Source organism: Lepisosteus platostomus, chromosome 8 (genome assembly GCF_059453375.1).
Source record: "Lepisosteus platostomus isolate fLepPlt1 chromosome 8, fLepPlt1.hap1, whole genome shotgun sequence".
NCBI classification, from domain to species: Eukaryota; Metazoa; Chordata; class Actinopteri; order Semionotiformes; family Lepisosteidae; genus Lepisosteus; species Lepisosteus platostomus.
The window spans coordinates 40,128,886-40,146,853 of NC_142618.1; the positions used below are offsets into that span (position 1 = coordinate 40,128,886).

Genomic DNA, 17,968 nt, shown 5'->3' on the forward strand with positions numbered 1-17,968 from the left:
TTGAGTTTACCAACAAATACCAGTTACAAGTAAAGGGATACATACATTCTATATGTAGATAATACAAAAAAACACATTCCATAAAATGCAAAGCATATCAAATGTATAGTTTAACTTAAGACAATGAATGGAAGTTGTGTAATGGTGGAAATAAACCAGTGATGCAAGATAGGGTTATGGGATCTATCTAAAGCCAAACTGAGAAGATTTCACCAGCTGAAGAATGGGTCTGTAGTTAAATTCCAATACCATGAAATCATTCCCCAAAAACTGAGATGTATAGGATGAATAATCTTGAGTTATTGCACATATGTGCTGCAAATCCTTAAGCCAAATCAGGAATTGGAAGTTTCCTACATAATTACCCTCTGATAACCTCTATGTTCCATCTCACTGGCTTTCTTCCTCATTTGTATAAGATGGATGACATATAGTATGAGCTCATCCATATTCCATGTTCTATCGGGGCTTTGAGAGAAGACTGCCACTTTCTTTCAACCATCATGCCTTTCAGTGTCTTTAGATAAGATGACATTAATTTAATTCATGTTCAGAGAACTGTACACTTCATGCATCAGCTTCTTTTATATTAATTCCAATATGATAGCCATCAAAATGAATGTCCTTCATACAGTAGTAGGAATCAGCTCTGAGTTACACTATTCAAAAGCAGAGGCAACCTAATATTTTCACATTCACATTTTGGTCTTAATTTCTTGATATTCACAACCTGACAGGGGGACTTTACAGAGATAGATGAATTTATTCTGAAATTATGTGCAACACTAGTATTGCATATACAGAGTCCATATGACTAATTGTTGTGTAGAAGTGTATTGAGTATAATTATTTTTAGTTCATTAAGGTGACTCTGCACCTAAAGTAATTTAGATTTGTCACAGCAAAGGGTTTGAATTTCGCAATCAAGAATTTTCCATTTCTCTTTCTTAATAATTGCCTATTTACTTCTTTCTGTTTGGTTTTGCATTGAGTGTGTAGAGTAGGTTTGGTACATAACAAGCATTAATAGCTACTTTACAGTGACCTGACAGCATGCTTTAAAGTGGCAAATTTTTGTGCAGAGGTCTGACTGCTTTTGCAAAATACTGTATACATACTGTAGATATACATGTTATCGGTTTTACCCTGTTTAAACACCCCAGAACAACAAGCAAAACCAAAAACTGACAGTCTACACCTCCTTTTCAACACATCTTTCTCTCAATCTAGAGATAAGAGCTCTTCAATCAAGCTGGCTAAAGGCCAAGACCTTCTTATACCTTCAGTCAGGCATGATGGCAGTTCTGTCATGGGAAGGGCCTGTTTAGAGTCTGGAAACATTTCTATGACTGGATCAAATTTTTATACACCAAAAGTCCACACTCCTAACTGAAATGACAACTAGGATTTCCAGGATCACTGAAACTAGTTTTAGGTTTGAACAGAACAGCAAAACCAAAGGACACAATTAAGTCAGCAACAGTTTGTTGAAAGGAGATGGATTAGATTGGTCATTGTGTTTTACTTGTCCATTACTGGTTTCTACCGAAATATTATGTACAATCTTTAAAAGAGCACAAATTCAGTTGCAACGCATTTAAAGTGGCATAATGTAAATCAAAAATAACCTACAATATCAAAATTGTATACCCTTTGTCAACAACATCCAAAGATCCTTGAATGCATTGCATAAATCTGTAGAGGACATGGAAGTAATCCTTAAATTTTGAATTGTAAATTAAAAATAAGTTATCTTATTATTAGAATTATATCTGTAATACATCCTCTTTAGAATGCCCCTCAAACAAACCTGTAATAGGTTAATAGCATTGATGCATGTTTATGAACTGAAATATATGAAATGAACTGATGCTTACTACTTCATATTCATAATAACAAATCCCAAACTGTTACCATGCTTACCACATTTTATTAATTAATAATGTGGTGTTAATAGTTACATAGTATTTATAAATAGTAACCTGCAATCCGAAGGTCTAGCCAAATAATAGACAGACAAACCATGGCAATCCATGTATTTCTGTATTCACAATGCATTGAAATTTACACTTCAACAGCAAGATCAACAAAAAGTGGAGGTCTGAATTCATTCGATTAATTTATGATTATTGTTACAGGCTGAGGTAAATGACAATGGACAATGGTTTGTTTCAGAATCTAGACAAATAGGTCAATATTTCCATTTCCTAGAGCTTTAAACCAAAAGATGTTTACTAAGGTGTGCTGGATTTTCTCCATTTTTGTAACCCCCCCCATTTGTAACAATATTATTGATATACACAGATCTAGGAGATGCATCCTGAAAAAAAAACTAGGAAAAATGAAACTAGTTCTTTTCAACAGTAGGACTAGAATTAGTGAAAGAAGGGTATTCGATCCTTCCTTCATGAACGGTCAAAAATATTCATACTAACACGTCTTCTTCAGGAGACTAAAAGAGCTTATTTTAATGATTGGGTGAGATGTAGGCATATGTCAGATGATTTTTTTCCTGGTGCAAATGCAGTAAATTAGAGCAATTCCAGACTAGGTAATGGCTTTATGCAGATCCCCAAACTGTATGAATCCTTCATTGAAACTTTTTAAAAGTGAATGAAACTTACAGTATATAAAAAATGCTTTTTTAAATGATGTTCTCTGTTATTCTCTGGTGAGGACATGTAATTTATTGTACAGAGTGACATTCACTACTACAAGTTCCTTACCTGGCATGTGGTACCAAAAGCTCACTGTACAAGAACTGGCTGACTCGCCAAGCAATGGACTTTCAAGAATAGCTTCACTTTCGAACACACCAGTCCAGGAGTCCACAAAGATATACCAGCCTTAAAAACAAACAATGAATTATGTTTTTTTATTATTTTACTCTATCAAAACATTTGCATCTCTTTAGCTGATCAATATGTATTTTAAGTAGTAGCTGCATCAGTATGCATAGGCTGCAAAGAAACAGGTAAAGGTTTATTTCGTGCAGAAAGAAAAAGAAAAGTGATGCAGAGGGTATGGAGCCTTTTATAGGTATGAGGGAGAGAGGGAGACCGGCAGGTAATAAATCGCAGGACAATAAAAGACGTGGAAGTTTCGAGGGGGCAGAGAGCAGGGGAGAAGGAGTATCAACAGTCTGGGAGAATGTCAAGAGAGGTGTGAAGTAAGAACCTCCAACTGAATAGAGAGGTTAAGAAGGAGACGAGTCTATCATCGAGAGAAGAGGGAAGGTGTGATCCAAGCATCAGGATCATTTTGGTTTTGGATGTCTTTCTGCAATAGGAGTTCTAAAACTCATCTGTGAGGACTTAGACGGAGAGATCAGTATGATCATCAAAAAAGAATCACTAGAGGCCTGAGCAACTGCTTTGTCTAATCTCACCAGTATGGATACAGACGGAGCTCCAAAAAAGAATGACGGAAAAATATTTGGAATATAATTTCTAAATTTATTTAAACTAATCTTAGAATCTGATGTGAATGCTCACATTAGTCCACTGTTCTGTGTATACCATCCAATGCATCACCGGAATGCCATACCTGATGCAGTCCCAGTGGTGTGGTCTGTGTCTGGAGCAGTACCACCTGCTGTAAAACCCTGCTGTAGTCTCCAAGCCTGCAAGCCTGTGCTAAGATCTCTCCACCCACACATCGTCTCCTCAAATGCACAAGTGCCTGTACGGTATAAAGCATGTGTTTAATAACTGAATCTCTCAGCACAAAATGGAATTTATTGTATACAAAAAAGTTTTAAAAATGGGAGCATTGAAAAAAGAATGTCACTCTAACTACAGTTTTCCACAATTCTATCTCAGTGCAAATACATTAAAATATTAAACATTATTACCACACAGATATAAAGTCCAATAATCTCTGTAGTCCAATAACTACTAATAACCTGTTGTTTTATTCTACATACTAAGTGTAAAAATACTATTTAACTGAGTAGAATTGAAAATGGAAGACTTTTAACTTTCCCCTTAAGATGCAAACTGTCTCTATGGCAGCTCTGTATCACAGAAAAATTGTCTGAAAGAGTCCTGTGAATTAAATCACCCATGGACTTTCTAATAGAAAAATAAATGCATTTCACAGATCAGTGCCCTAGATTCAGAGGCTTTAAATTAAAGACTAAGATAATAAGATCAAAACATATTAATACAAGCAACAAACTTTACTACAGTGCCTTAAAAGAGTATTCATACCCTTACTCATGACACCTTGAAGCTGCAATCCGCATTTACTATACTGTATATACAACCAATGTCATACATTGAAAGCAAAAGCAAAAACAAAGAGGAAAAGTCATAATTGCCCAAAGAGAGCAAATGTCAAGCATGGTGGTGACAGCATGTACTGTATGTTAATAGTTCTGTTTCTCAGCAATAGAGATTGGGGAGCTTGTCAATGGGAAAATAAATGGAGCAAAGTGCTGGAAAATCTTAGGGGTAAACCTGTGTCAGACTTCTAAAGGCTTGATGAATATTTTTCCTTCAGCAGGACAATGGCTGAAAGCTACACTGGAGTAGATTAACAATAAAACCTGGGACACAATCTCACCTTTCAGTAGAACAATGAACCAAAGCACAAGGCTAAAGCTATACTGGAGAGTCCTAAGAATATGGATGTGAATTTTCTTGAAAAGCACAGTCAAAGTCCTCACTTGAATCCTGTTGAGAATCAGTGGGGGGACTTAAAACTGCTGTCCATAAATGAATCCCAAGCAAGAGAAAGCTTTAGAGAGAAAACTGTCAAGAAGAACTGGAAAACATTGCATCAAGCTGGTGTGCAAAGCTGATGGAGATTTGCAACTGTAATTACAGTCAAATGTGCTTCCACTAAACATTGATTAATACGTCTAAATACTTATGCAAATAGCATATCTAATTTTGTTCTCTTTTGTAGGAACATATCTTACATATCTTAGCCTTCAGTTTGACCATTCAGGTATCGAATAAAATATTTAAATCGATGTGTTAATTTGCCAAAACAGGACATAGTAGCAAGGGTATGAATACTTTTGAAAGGCACTGTAAATCAGCACTGAAGATTGTATCGATTAGATACACATACAGTACATGTACAGTATACAAACATCAAGCATAAAAATTAAATTTTAAAGTCACATTTAAAGTAGTAAAGACTATGATGACAACAACAATAAAAATAATAACAATAACAATAATAATAATAACACCAACAATACTAAAAATAATTAAACATCGTTGATAATAATTAATAATAATAACTGTAGTGTTTACATATAAATTAATGATAACAATGATAATAATAATTGTTGTTGTTATTATTATTAGTACTATTATTATTATTATAATTGTTATTATTATTATATATGGAAGCGCTATAGTAATAAAGTTATGCGGGCAAGATCAATGTCTGACTTGACATGAGTATTACTCATAAATGGTTATTCACCAGGGCACAGTTTAAGGAAAGAGAAGTCTGCAATGGTGTGCTGGCAAGGTATCTCTGTCAGTGTATAATTGCTGTACCTAAGAAAAGCACATTTGCTACTCTATAGCTAAAGGGAAAGGAAATTATTTTTCTTTTATTAATATTTTTATTTGTCACTCAGGAGCCCTATAATTTATTGGAATATTTACTATTGACATTGACCGTTTTGCTAACTGCTCCTATGGACCTTTAAATATGGCACATAAAATGAAGTATATTTGTTCAAGAAGATGATATGATTATTTGTAGCTGTATGTCAGTGGCCTTCCACAGTATTTAATCTGATAACTCCTAGGTAGAAGAGTTTTGCTGTAACAGAATATTCATAATGGTTTTTAGCCATACCAGTCCATGCCAGGGATCACACAATCACATACAGTACATGAACACTCTTACACCAGGGCCTATTTTCACAGAAGCCAATTAACCTACCAGTAAAGTATGTCTTTGGACAGAGGGAAGAAGCACACAGAGGAAACCCATGTGAAAACAGGGAGAACATACAAACTCCATGCAGACAGCGCCCCAGAGGTGTGAGGTAGCACAACTATGCCACCTAGTCTGATTTCATTCATTACGTATTTTTAACAGTAGTACAGTATGTGATGCTTTTCTCAGTTTCGTGATGTTTTTGTGACTAGAATGCTAACTATTTGAACAAGGGCATCTTACTCTCAAGCAATGTAGAGACCAGATTCATTTAATGGCAAGTATTGAACAAATAAGAAGGTCTCAACAACTAAGAGACAAAGAGTCACATGGGAAAGTGTATTTTACTGTGTTGTGTAAAGAAATGACAAAGAAGTGACGAACCACAGGTGGCTTCATCTCGTCCATCAGAGCAGTGAGGAACTCCATCGCAGCAGTAGAAGACTGGGATGCACCGATTATCACCACATTGGAAGTCATTTTCTGAGCAAGGACTTACTGTTGGAGGTAACTCTGTGGAACCTTTCAGACAAAGACAGATTTTGAGTCTAATCTCAAAATGCACATCACCATCACTATATAGTACAAACAGATTGAGCAGATTGAGATTGCAGGACATATTCTTAAACTGCTAGGTGTTTTTACATGGAGTCCCCAGAACTTCACCAATGCATTAAACAGAGAATTGTGCTTTTATGACACTCACAAGCATTAGCCATAATAGAGAACACTGTCTCTCTGAACTCTGTGAAGTATGTATACCTGGAGGAAGCTGTCCTTCATAGGTCCTACAGCCTGATGAGAATGAGATGTCATCAACAGCCAATCCCAGGCCTGCTAGATCACTGACACTTCCTTCAATAATTACTTGGAATGGATACTGGCTGATCAATGCCACAGCAACTCTCTCATAGTATTGGCCAATCTTTAGGGAACAAATAAATACAAAAATATGCTGGATCACCCATTGAATCTGTTCTTGCATATCTTCTAATGAACAACCTTGTGAATTATGTAACACAAAATCATAGTACAGTAATCCTAATATGACCCCAACTGAAATTTTAATGCACAGTCCTTCTGGATAGCATTAAAATTTAAAATAGAGAATTGAGATTCTTAGAGATATAGAGATATCAGATTTTTGTTGTGCTTGTTCCATGTTTCATAAAATAGTGTTAGTGCTCTGAGTACAGTGTCATATACAGTATACTGAAAGGTATTAAAACGCGTTAGAACTTTTGGAACCAATAGCATTAGTTTTTAAAGCTTCTTTATATATTCTCTGATAAATAATGTTCTTGATTATCTGATTGATATTTTTAAGCAAATAAAAATAATTCAGAAAGTCTTCTGGAGAAGAAATAATACAACAACAAGTTAATCAGTGCTTCACAACATGCACAATATTGCACAATAATTTGCCTTTAGATTGCAAAGAACTGTTTATTCACTTCTTTGACAAACACATTTCCCATAGTCTTGTAGGATTAGTCAGTAACTAGAATTGCTGTAAATGTTTATTAATAAACCAAACACTAAAAGCATAGAGCACAATATGCAAAATCTGATAAAGGACATGTTTTTTTAAATATGGAAGATACTGTAGCAGGAAGAAAGACTGCACAGTTCTTATCCCTTAGGTGTTGTTGTCAATGTTGAAGTGGTAAAGCATAGCTCATTAATAACTGAAGATGCCAAACTAAAGGGATACAAACTATAAACTACATTCTTTGGAATCCTTTGGAGAACAATTGCAATTTGCCTAATCTAAGACTAATTGCTTTGTGTCTAGAGGAGGTGAAGTTTCATGTACAAAATTACACAACACATATTGTAGCATCCCTAATTGTTTCACAGTTGCTCATTGTGCTGCCACTGCATCTAGTTAGAACCACACTTAACATATGATTGTCAAAGAAACAGTATGGAGAAAAACAATGGCAAATAAACTGAGAGAAAAAGTAATATTCAATGCTTCAGTGAAATTATTACATATTTACCTCCTGGATCCTCAGGTATACTGTAGATATGTTACTGTGGAGAGTTATGAAAGATAATCACTGAAGTGGACAAATGAAACCAACAGTTGTTGTGTATCCCACCTTTTCTTGCCTTTCCCACAGTAGTTCGAGTGGTCCGTCATTGGAGTTCCTCAGGTAGACTCTCAGAGCACCAGCCTTGTGACTGGACAGGTAGTAGTAGAAACGCAGTTCACACTGAGAGGCACTAGTCAGCAGAGGGCTGCCTATTCGAGCAGCATGTCTTCCCTGGGGCAGGTTTGGGATGTCAATGAATAGAAAATGACCTTGAAAAAAGGAATATTTGGAGGCATTTCAGAACTGTGCACCAACTAAAACAATCTTTAAAAGCATTCATATAAAGATACGGAATCAGGAGGAAGCTGTTCCACTGCTGCAGGATACCAGTGGTTTAGAGGTCCAGAGGTGAGTTGACACACTTTGGGCCAGTAAGGAGCATAAGAGGGGTGATAAGAATATAATTAATTGCGAAGATTATTAGGTCCATCTTATTTGTAGCTTATTGAACTATAAATCTCACTCTTCCATTTTAATAAAGTGCATTTCTGAATAATTTGCTCCAGCTCTACTATTTGTGTATCCTTAAATTCATATTCTCTTAATTTTCATATAAATCATTGTGCTTTTTACTATTGGATAAGAAAAGTTCACTGGTTTGATTTTAGAAAGACCCTTCTGGATTTTATAAAGTCCCATAGAAACATCCGCTTTTTATCTTTAAACAGTGTCTGCACAGAACTCATTCAAGAGCATTATCTGTCCTTCTCTTTATTTGCTGAGGTGTTTTCAATTTAGGGTTTTGTTGTCTTTTTTTCCCCCGTGATGAAGGAAAGAAAATAACTTTGAAATGCATAGCTTTATTATTATTTATGATGACCAGAACGGTAAGTAAATTGCCAAATATGTTAGCCTTTTATCCATTATATATCTTCAAAGCTCTTCAAAACTTAAGGGCATTTAGGATTTTGAATCCTGAGGGTATCCTGAGAATTAGATTTAATTTGAGTGTACCTGCAGATGTCCCTGTTGTGTGATCCCGATTTGGGAAGAACTCAGTCAGAGGCTTATTACCACCTGTTCCCACAGACCATTTGACCCCATCTTGACTCACTGGGGTCCAGCTACAGAGGCCAGACTCAAAGTTACAGCGACCAGGATAGGCATCTAATACAGAAAGAATGAGAACATGTTATGGAAAAAGCTACGTTACATTACAAAAAAGGCATACAGGCACTCCAATAAAGATACCTAGGGCTTAGGCACCAGCTTTTATGTTTTTATGAATGGGTTTTTAAGGAGTGGCAGAGAGAGAACTGATTGATATAATTCATGATTGATATAAATTCTAAACATTGGTTTGTTAGAAATGGGCTTAAAATTCCTGTTTCCACTACATACTGCAATATACATTTGTAGAATTTGGTCAAACCAACCTACCAACCAACTTAATAGTATAAAAAACATTTTTTTTCTCTCTTTTTTCTGTTATACTCCTCAGCTTGGAATTAACTTCTAGTTGTTCTTTTTAACTTTTTAACTATTTTAACTAGATGGTCTCTAGAATGTTTCTGATTTGATAATAAGAAACAAAGTATTTCTTGTTAGGACATAAATATTTTTATCGTTCAGAACATGATTTAATTTTAATTTAATTTAATTACGAATCAAAATAAATAACTTCTCTGGTTTCAAAATCATGATCACATGAACAAATAAGCATTGGCTAAGAAACAGGACCTTAAGCCAGCACAAAGCAACTGCATTAAGCATACTTTTCATTGTGTCTTATAAATTAAATTGCTGTTAATGAAAACAAGCTGTTAGTGACCTTAAAATCTTCAGCACTCATTCTACTGAGAAGAAGAAAAACAGAATAAGAAGTGGATAAACAAGAACATAAAAAATATCAATGTGCTCCACAAGCTGTGGCTCACATACAGGACCTTGGCAGCCGTTGTTCTCTTTGTTTTATAATAGAAATCCCTGAAATTATTTTAAAACATCAAAGACTAGCTTGCTCACAACACTACTTTTGATGAGATGTAAAGTGCGCTAAATTTCTTGTTTGGACAATATTCTTATTCTGGACAATATAGGACTATATTAATGTTTCCAGTCTTTGACTTAGTAATAAAACATAGTGTGACCCACTGGAGGTCTTATATGGAAAATGGAAATGAGAAGGCAACAGTCAGTTTAAACTCTTGCAACATCCCATACAATAACAAAATAAAGAAGCTAATGCTGGTATTAACCAGAAGAGGTTTAATTGCTCAGTTTCTGTTAAGTTAGATTGATTCCTTAGGCCTGGGCTGGAGCTTACCGCAGTTGTTTTCATCAGTGTTGTCCCCACAGTCATCAGTGAAATCACACAGGCGATCTGCAGACACGCATGACCCTCTCCCACAACGGAACTCTTGCTCAACACACTGTGGCTTAAACTCTGGAAAATATCAAATGGACAATATATAAACAATATATAACTCATAAAAAATCACACGGACATGACTATGTGACTTAATTCAGAACAAAAGATACTTTGTACTTTTTATTCAAATCAATGAGATTATCAGTGCTATCTCAAGCACACTTAGATTTTCACAATTAAACTTAAGAACACATTAAAATAGTATGGGTAGATTATAAAAAACTAACAATCAAAACAATAGAATGGAAAGGCTGCAAAAAGAGGATGCCATTCAACTCATTAGCTCATTTGTTTGATAGTAGTTAACTGACAAGAGGATCTCATGCAGCTGATTCTTTAAAGACATTGGTAACACCACTATCAAGCCTGTTCCAAACACTCAGGACCCTTTTCTCAGCTTTAAATCCACTTCCATGCAGTTTTTAGAAGAGCACATTTGATCTTTAGTTTTTGTTTTACAGGTAATTCTGAAGAAGTCCACTAGATTGACCTTTTCAGTGCATTTGAGGATTTTGAGTACTTGAATCAGGTCAATTCACATATTTCTCTGTTCGAGGATAAAAAGATTTAGTTATTTTAGACAGTTTTTGGTGTACAATTTTACTTTAAGTCCATGAACATACCTGGACATTGTTCTTGGGACACATTGCAGAGTAACAATATCTAATTAAAACTCATACTTGAGTAAAAGCAAACTTGTTTTTCATAAATATATGAAATATGATTTTTTTATTAAAGTTTTGAAAATTAAAAAGCAGTCTCAGATATGGAGTTGACCGCAGTTAGCAGTTCACTGTTCACGGTCTCTGGAATACAGAGCTGGCCAACATCTATAACTGGAATAACGGCTGATAATTCAAACATTGAAGGAGTAGAATAATTAATTTGCATATCATATTTTTTTGTATATTAACGGCAAGCTAACTGTATAATACTATACCCTCTTTTTATTTTACTACAACTAAAAAATATAGAAACACCACAACTGTATCAAAATTGTATTCAAGTATTTTGTATTTGTACCTAATGATCTCATCCTAACATTTAGTTAAATCAATTTAAAAGATTCTAAGATGTCTTCTTAGGAAGCACGTTCAAAGCAAAAAAATTACATGACCAAAAGACAAACTTCAGAACTCCTCATCATCAGTGGACATCCCACAAAAAAAGCATAATTTAACAAAAGTTAAATTTGTACCTGGTAAGGCGCAGTTTTCAAAAGAGATGTCATCCAGGGCAATGTCTTCCAGAACAGTAGACACATGAGACTGAAACACAATTTGGAAATCATGGACAATCCTACCCAGAGGAACCACCTCTCTCCTCCACACATCACCCTGTATCTCTGACAGGCTCCAAAGAAGAGTCTCTCTGGATTCTATAATTAAAGGAAAGAAATAAATGTTACTCACATTTTTGGGACTGACAAGCCCTGACTGGGTTTTAGAAGATCAGCAAAAAAGATTTATAGCTCAGTAATATGCATGCCTTTACCAATTCTATAGCTCCTAGAATGTCAACATCCAGGTGCAAAGAAGGTCATATGTACTCACAGAACAGAATGAAATACCCGATATTACTTGGTTCAGTCTGTAGATCCACTCTAGGGATGTACAGTACAAGCAGAAAAAATGGTAGCACAGACAGACCAGGGATCACAAACAGGATAAGATGCAAACAGCTACAGGCACATCAAGCAAGAAGAGAACTGAACCAAGAGATGAAAGGCAGGAGTGCTAATCTCCATACTATGCCTATCTATACGTAAGTAAAGCAACACCTTACTCTTAAAAGACACTATAACCATGAATTATTGTTGTAAAATAATACCTATACATATGTCCACTGCATCAGTTTGATAATCATATTTCACAACTAATACTTCCCTTTCAATGTTTGCTATAAATCATAATTCAGTAGTTTGGTTGAATTCTGATTTATGTGACAAGACAATGGGATGATGGTGTGATAGTATACAGTAGATAGTGGATAGGTGGAAAAGTAAAAGGGCTAAGCCAGGTAACGTGCAGAATGTTCCAGAGAAGGAAAGCTTAACCATAAAGGGCAAAGCCAGATTATGCATGTCAGAATGGTCCACGGCAGAATACTGAAACTTTTATTTTTGTAATGGAGAGTTTTTGGGGAGTCTTATATTGGATTGCACCCATTCTGTCCCTCCTGGGGAAGACTGTAGATTGGGACCATAGAAGCGGGTAGACAAACTGAAGTGATTGTGCAAATGGAAACTGTGCTATTAGGGCCGTGCAGGTTTCTTCAGATGGGGACCACAAGTATATCACATGATCCCGTAGGGGCTCACAAAGCCAATAACAGTGACAGACCACCGAAACACATGCTCCTAAGCTGGTGATGTACTGTGTCTGGGTTACATGTTGTAGCTCTGGGGTCAGCACAAATAGAATTTTTAGGGATTCAAATATGGGTCACCTGACTGAGGAAATGGCAGCCTGACCATAAAGTCAAGGCTGACAAGATCTCAAAAAGAGATCAAAGCAAGTAAATAACACCAATGCAGAACTTGAGGTATGTTGGCTTTTGGTTTATCAGGGTGTTTGGGATAATCATGTTTTTAGAGGAACACCAATCTAGGATTTAATTGGTACAGGCAGGGATTTCAGACTGTGAAAGGTGCTGTTTTGACCCAGAAGGCATAACCTGAAATCATGGAACTGATGTTGGATTTTGTTAGCCTGACGCAAAAGTGGTGTAGGAACTCATAGTGAGTAACCATTTGCTAATGCTTGTCGGTGAATGGATTGAATGGCAGACTGAGAAAAGCAAAAACAGAAATAAGAATAAAGCGACTCATAGGTCTAATTGCAGAATCAAGCTTAAAGTACAGGAAAATCTGAACTTTTTGTTAAACGTCATAGTCTCATTGCCCAACCAGTCCAAACTCAACCTGGGAGACAGAGACTAGAACCCTATGAAAAGCACATTTTTTATAATTTTCTGCAATAAGACTTGACAAGAATTTCTGTACTACAACATATTCCATTTAATGGTAAAAGTACTTGGTCTTTTGTTTAATTTCTTCTTTCAGACTGATGTAGTAGAAATTAAAACACCAAAACATTTGTTGGAATTTTACTTTTATCAATCCCAATACAATGTTGTGGGGCCACAATCAGGAGGAAGAAAATAGTATATATATAGTCTCACATGATATTTAAACATTTATAGAAAAAAAATATATAAAGAGAACAAGATTTATTTAAAGTCCCCATATATTTTCAGAACACCAGCTTCATGGATCGAAAATATCCCAATAAATAAAGGAACAACTTGTATATGCTCTGTTAAATTGTTAAAATTCTTTAGACTTTAAGACTTTAGGCTCCCTAAGTAAATTCTAGGCAGCAGGTTTACAAAACAAAAGAAGCAAAAGAAGGTTCATATATGGGTTTCTCTGGATGGATTTATTTTGCTTGAAGCAGTGTAGCAGGTTCCATTAGTCAAAGCGAAAAACCCATTAACCTTTAGTATCCTTGATTACCTAGTTCTTATTTTCTCTTTTTGTCACAGATTGTGGAAGGGACGAACCGTGGAACCTTGGAATGGCAGGAGAGAGAAAAAGACGCTATGCGTAGCGGCGAGACGGGGGTAAGCCCGGGCTCAGCTGTTCAGGAAATACCGTAAAGAAGCCTATGCCCTCAGGTAGCAGACGTGGGGGCAACCTGGTGCTAGGCGGGTTTCAGGACATCCAAACCTCAATGCTGAGCCAAGGGGAATGAGAGACATGGAAATATATAGCCCCAGAGAGTGAGACACCGGAAGGACAGCAAAGCACAGGAAACTAGGGACAGGACAGAGTAGGAGCGCTCTCTGGCTGCAGAGTGCGTGACACTTTTATTTACAGGTGGATAAATCTGGTTAGACTCCATAATTTCATAACATAAAGGGTTTTCATGGCATCACTATGCATTATAATTATGTGTATTTAAAAAAATAGGATTCTGCAGCATTTAAGTATCTCAAACTATAGAATATTTTGAATAAAGGTTTATTAAATATTTTATATATACACTGTATTTTGAAGAAAATCACATTTCTGCTGTACATTCTAATTCTAAAGCCCAGTCAGAGTGGATTCTTTTAAATCGTAGTTCCATGTAACCTGTTTGAATTTGAATGCTTGACCCACAAAGCAAGGACTATACAGGCATTCCTCCTCACACATAAGGTGTTCACCCAAATTAACCTTGGGAATATTTGGGTTATCATCAGGTAAGAACCACGGACCATGGCAGACATCTCCCACAAGCACCTTTGAGATGTGTTGGTTAGTTGATGACTCAGGCATGACTATTTCAGGCATTTGTCAGGGTACAAGACGATCACATATTACTAGACATCAGTGTCCTCATGACCTCTGTTTCTTCTCAGCTAATCCATACCAGTTTGCACTGGATCCTTTGTTTCTTAAACTGACAAACTGGCCAAAGCAAATCTGCAAATCTTCGTGGAGTAATACAATATTTCATTAAATGAACCGGCACCCAATATGATGGTACTTGCTACAAACATTTTAAAAAATCACCATTTACATTTAAAACCCTCAGACATACATAAAATGTGCTCAAAAATTAAATTAAAAAACATTCTTACCAATGACATGGGATAACCAGAGGGCTCCTGTCTTTGATCTTTCCATGTGATACCAGAACACAATCTGGCATGTGGCGCTGGCTTGCTTCAGCTGGGGACTCCGTAAAATAGCCTGGCTTCCCTCACTACCAAATCTAGTATCCACATAGATATAGTGACCTGTAAAACAATCGGGAGATTAAGAAACTATACTGCTTTAAAATAGCGAGGTGCTATTTTACAAGAAAAAAGAAGCTGAAAACGTTTTGCCTAGTTTTAAATCTATTTGTATTTTCCATTCAGTCAAAAATTTTGGAACAAATGTTTGCTAACCAGTGCTGTAAATCTACGAAAGCAGCTGTAGCTTTCCCTATTCAGTGTCAGAAACCTCATCAGTTCACTACAGGGAGATGAGAAGATACGAGATATTGATTCAATTGATGCAGAACTCAGGAGTAATAGTAATAGACTGCACCCTCCAAAAAAATCTGCTGGTTCTGCAGGGCTCAAAATTCATTCCAAATTCATTTTCCTCATTATTTAAAACAAAGTTTGAGGCAAATAAGTAAATGTTTTAACATCCTTAAACTGCCTGACTAATGAAGTCAGCAAGAGCATCTATCTATATCTATCTCTCACAATACCCCCCCCAGAATCTGTGTCTGTGTTAGTGAGGGACAGAACACAACTGTACATACAGTACCATGACTTGTTAGTGTGGTGTGGTCATAATTGGGTCCCATATTCAATTCAGATGTTGATGCACTGCCAGTATGCCATCTGTAAGAACCCTGACTGTCATCACTCCATCCGCAGGCACCCTCTTCTTCAAAGGTGCAATCATAACCTTTTAAAATGAAAATAAAAACAGAGATACAATACCAATAAGTATTCAGTACTCTATTATAGTATAAAATATTCAGTAACTTTGCAAAACTTTAATTATTTACTTGAGTATTTAATAGGTCCAATGGTTAAAATAAGGGTCTTATTACCAGGACTTTCTTGGTTGAAGTCCTAACTTCAAGGTTTAGTTGACTTTTCAAGATGTGCAGCGGTTGTAAGTGCCACTGCAGCATCAGGTGTTGATACAAGGCTTACCCCATAGAATCTTTTACCTTGGGTCAAAATGGTTACCAGGGCAATTTTAAGGACTCGAATAAGAGTACAATATAAGGCAAACTAAAAATCAAGATGATACCATTCAGTTGCTAATGCTGATCTTGATAGCAATTTTTCTTCACTTTACATATCATTACACAACAGAAAGCAACACTTTGTGACCTGAAACTGAAATCGCCACTGTTCTAATAAAATAATGTGCATTATGTCCTAGATTTGCCCTTTACCTCTCACTAAAATCCTTTTATTGTGTACTGAAATCCCAACGGTACATGGAACATTATAGAAAAGCAGTGTTATGCAAGACAGGCCCAGGCACTTCGTGAGTATGTTTATCCCTTCCTTATCTAGAATATTCACCAATAAACATCTTAACATTTGCAACTGATTACCATTTTAATTAAATAGCTTTCAGATTAGTTCATATTTCTAAAGAAGCTAGCAGGCATGGTATTTTTAAAGCCACATTGAATTAAAAAAGTAATAATGAAAAAACTGAAAATCAAAAAAGGCTATTATATACAGTGATTTCACTCTTCGTTTGCTCTTGCATTACCTTGGTCAAAAGCTAATTTTCAGTTAATACCAAAATGCAGCAGAAATAGACAAATCTAAGAAATAAAACTGAAGCTTTAAGTTACTAGTCACTAAACACATGAACCGATATTGTGCTTCATTTGATGGTGTAGAATAAATAAGAGTCTTTACAACAGCTAATTTCACATGCAGAAAACAGAAGAATAATTATCCATTCTCTGCAGTACTGACTTTTATAGTGTCTGAGAAATTATACTGTAGATCTCCATTATAATTATGTGAAAAATGGCCTGACCCTAAATAAACCACTCAAATGGAAAAATGTAGCTAATATTCTCATTCTTTGCCAAAAAATATATTTTCTGAGACAAAATTGATTTTGGTATCAAACCTTAGTAGTTTAATGAGAATCCACTGCATCACAGTTCTGCATGAATAATCACACTGTTATACTCATTCTAACAGCAATCTTTAAAAGCCTTGTCCCCTAAACAATTACAAACTTTCATTAATAGTAACCATTTTGGAAAGTTAAAATAATTTAACTTTTTTTTTTAGCTAAGTAGGAACAACAGCTAGTAAGTAAACTGTTTTGAGCTGTGCAGAACAAACTGGAAATAAACCTGAATGGATTTTGAGTCCTCATATTTCCTGACACCTGAGTCACCGAAAGCTGAGTTAAAAAATGTGTGATCTGACTTCTTTATAAATGTTGCAGTTGCAGATCACTGTAAATTAATTGTCAGAAATTCTTAAAGGTTGGTGTTGCTAACAATGACTATCAACTTTAAAACCACCCAAAGTATCACAGTTTTATTTCTGGTATCAATTAATACCACGTTCAACTGACAATCAACTCATTAAATTGGCTTTGGACCTTGTAATGTTAGTGCCGTAGTTCTACTCAGGTATGTCATCACAAGCTTCATGGCTCCCTGAATCCTTAAAATAAAGGTTGATTTGCACACATCTTATATTGTCTGCAAGTAGTGTTGAATTTATAAGAACTCATTATATCATCAATCTGATGTACATACAGAACAAACATCTAAAGGTTCTTGTTTTAACTGACTTGTTTTTATTCATAAGTAAATAAATGCAACAAGCATGAGGATGAGTTCTGCTGGAGCGATCAATGATTTTTTCATTAAGTACTTATATCCACAATTGTGTACATGCCAAATGCTACAAAAAAGAAACAATGTCTGAAGAATTAGTCTTTCAATTGTAAATTGAAAATAATTTATGTGCTAAATGTTAGCAGGCTGTTAGATTTTGTCTTTGCTTCCTAGAGACCCTTCAGTTACATGTCAGCAGTGTT

General features: G+C 35.7%; 1 protein-coding gene across 2 annotated transcripts in view; it reads right to left on the reverse strand.

The window, feature by feature from the left end:
• The window catches only part of LOC148657314 (MAM and LDL-receptor class A domain-containing protein 2), a 285,832-nt gene that overhangs the window by 166,921 nt on the left and 100,943 nt on the right, over nucleotides 1-17,968 (reverse strand). For both annotated transcript variants that reach the window (XM_088643402.1, XM_088643401.1), the window contains exons 64-73: nucleotides 15,692-15,835; nucleotides 15,010-15,168; nucleotides 11,579-11,758; nucleotides 10,276-10,395; nucleotides 8,964-9,116; nucleotides 8,016-8,218; nucleotides 6,673-6,835; nucleotides 6,295-6,432; nucleotides 3,547-3,681; nucleotides 2,727-2,846 (exon numbers count right to left, since the gene is read on the reverse strand). In XM_088643402.1, the coding sequence (XP_088499528.1) occupies nucleotides 2,727-2,846; nucleotides 3,547-3,681; nucleotides 6,295-6,432; nucleotides 6,673-6,835; nucleotides 8,016-8,218; nucleotides 8,964-9,116; nucleotides 10,276-10,395; nucleotides 11,579-11,758; nucleotides 15,010-15,168; nucleotides 15,692-15,835 (1,515 nt within the window). The remainder of the gene's footprint in view (nucleotides 1-2,726; nucleotides 2,847-3,546; nucleotides 3,682-6,294; nucleotides 6,433-6,672; nucleotides 6,836-8,015; nucleotides 8,219-8,963; nucleotides 9,117-10,275; nucleotides 10,396-11,578; nucleotides 11,759-15,009; nucleotides 15,169-15,691; nucleotides 15,836-17,968) is intronic.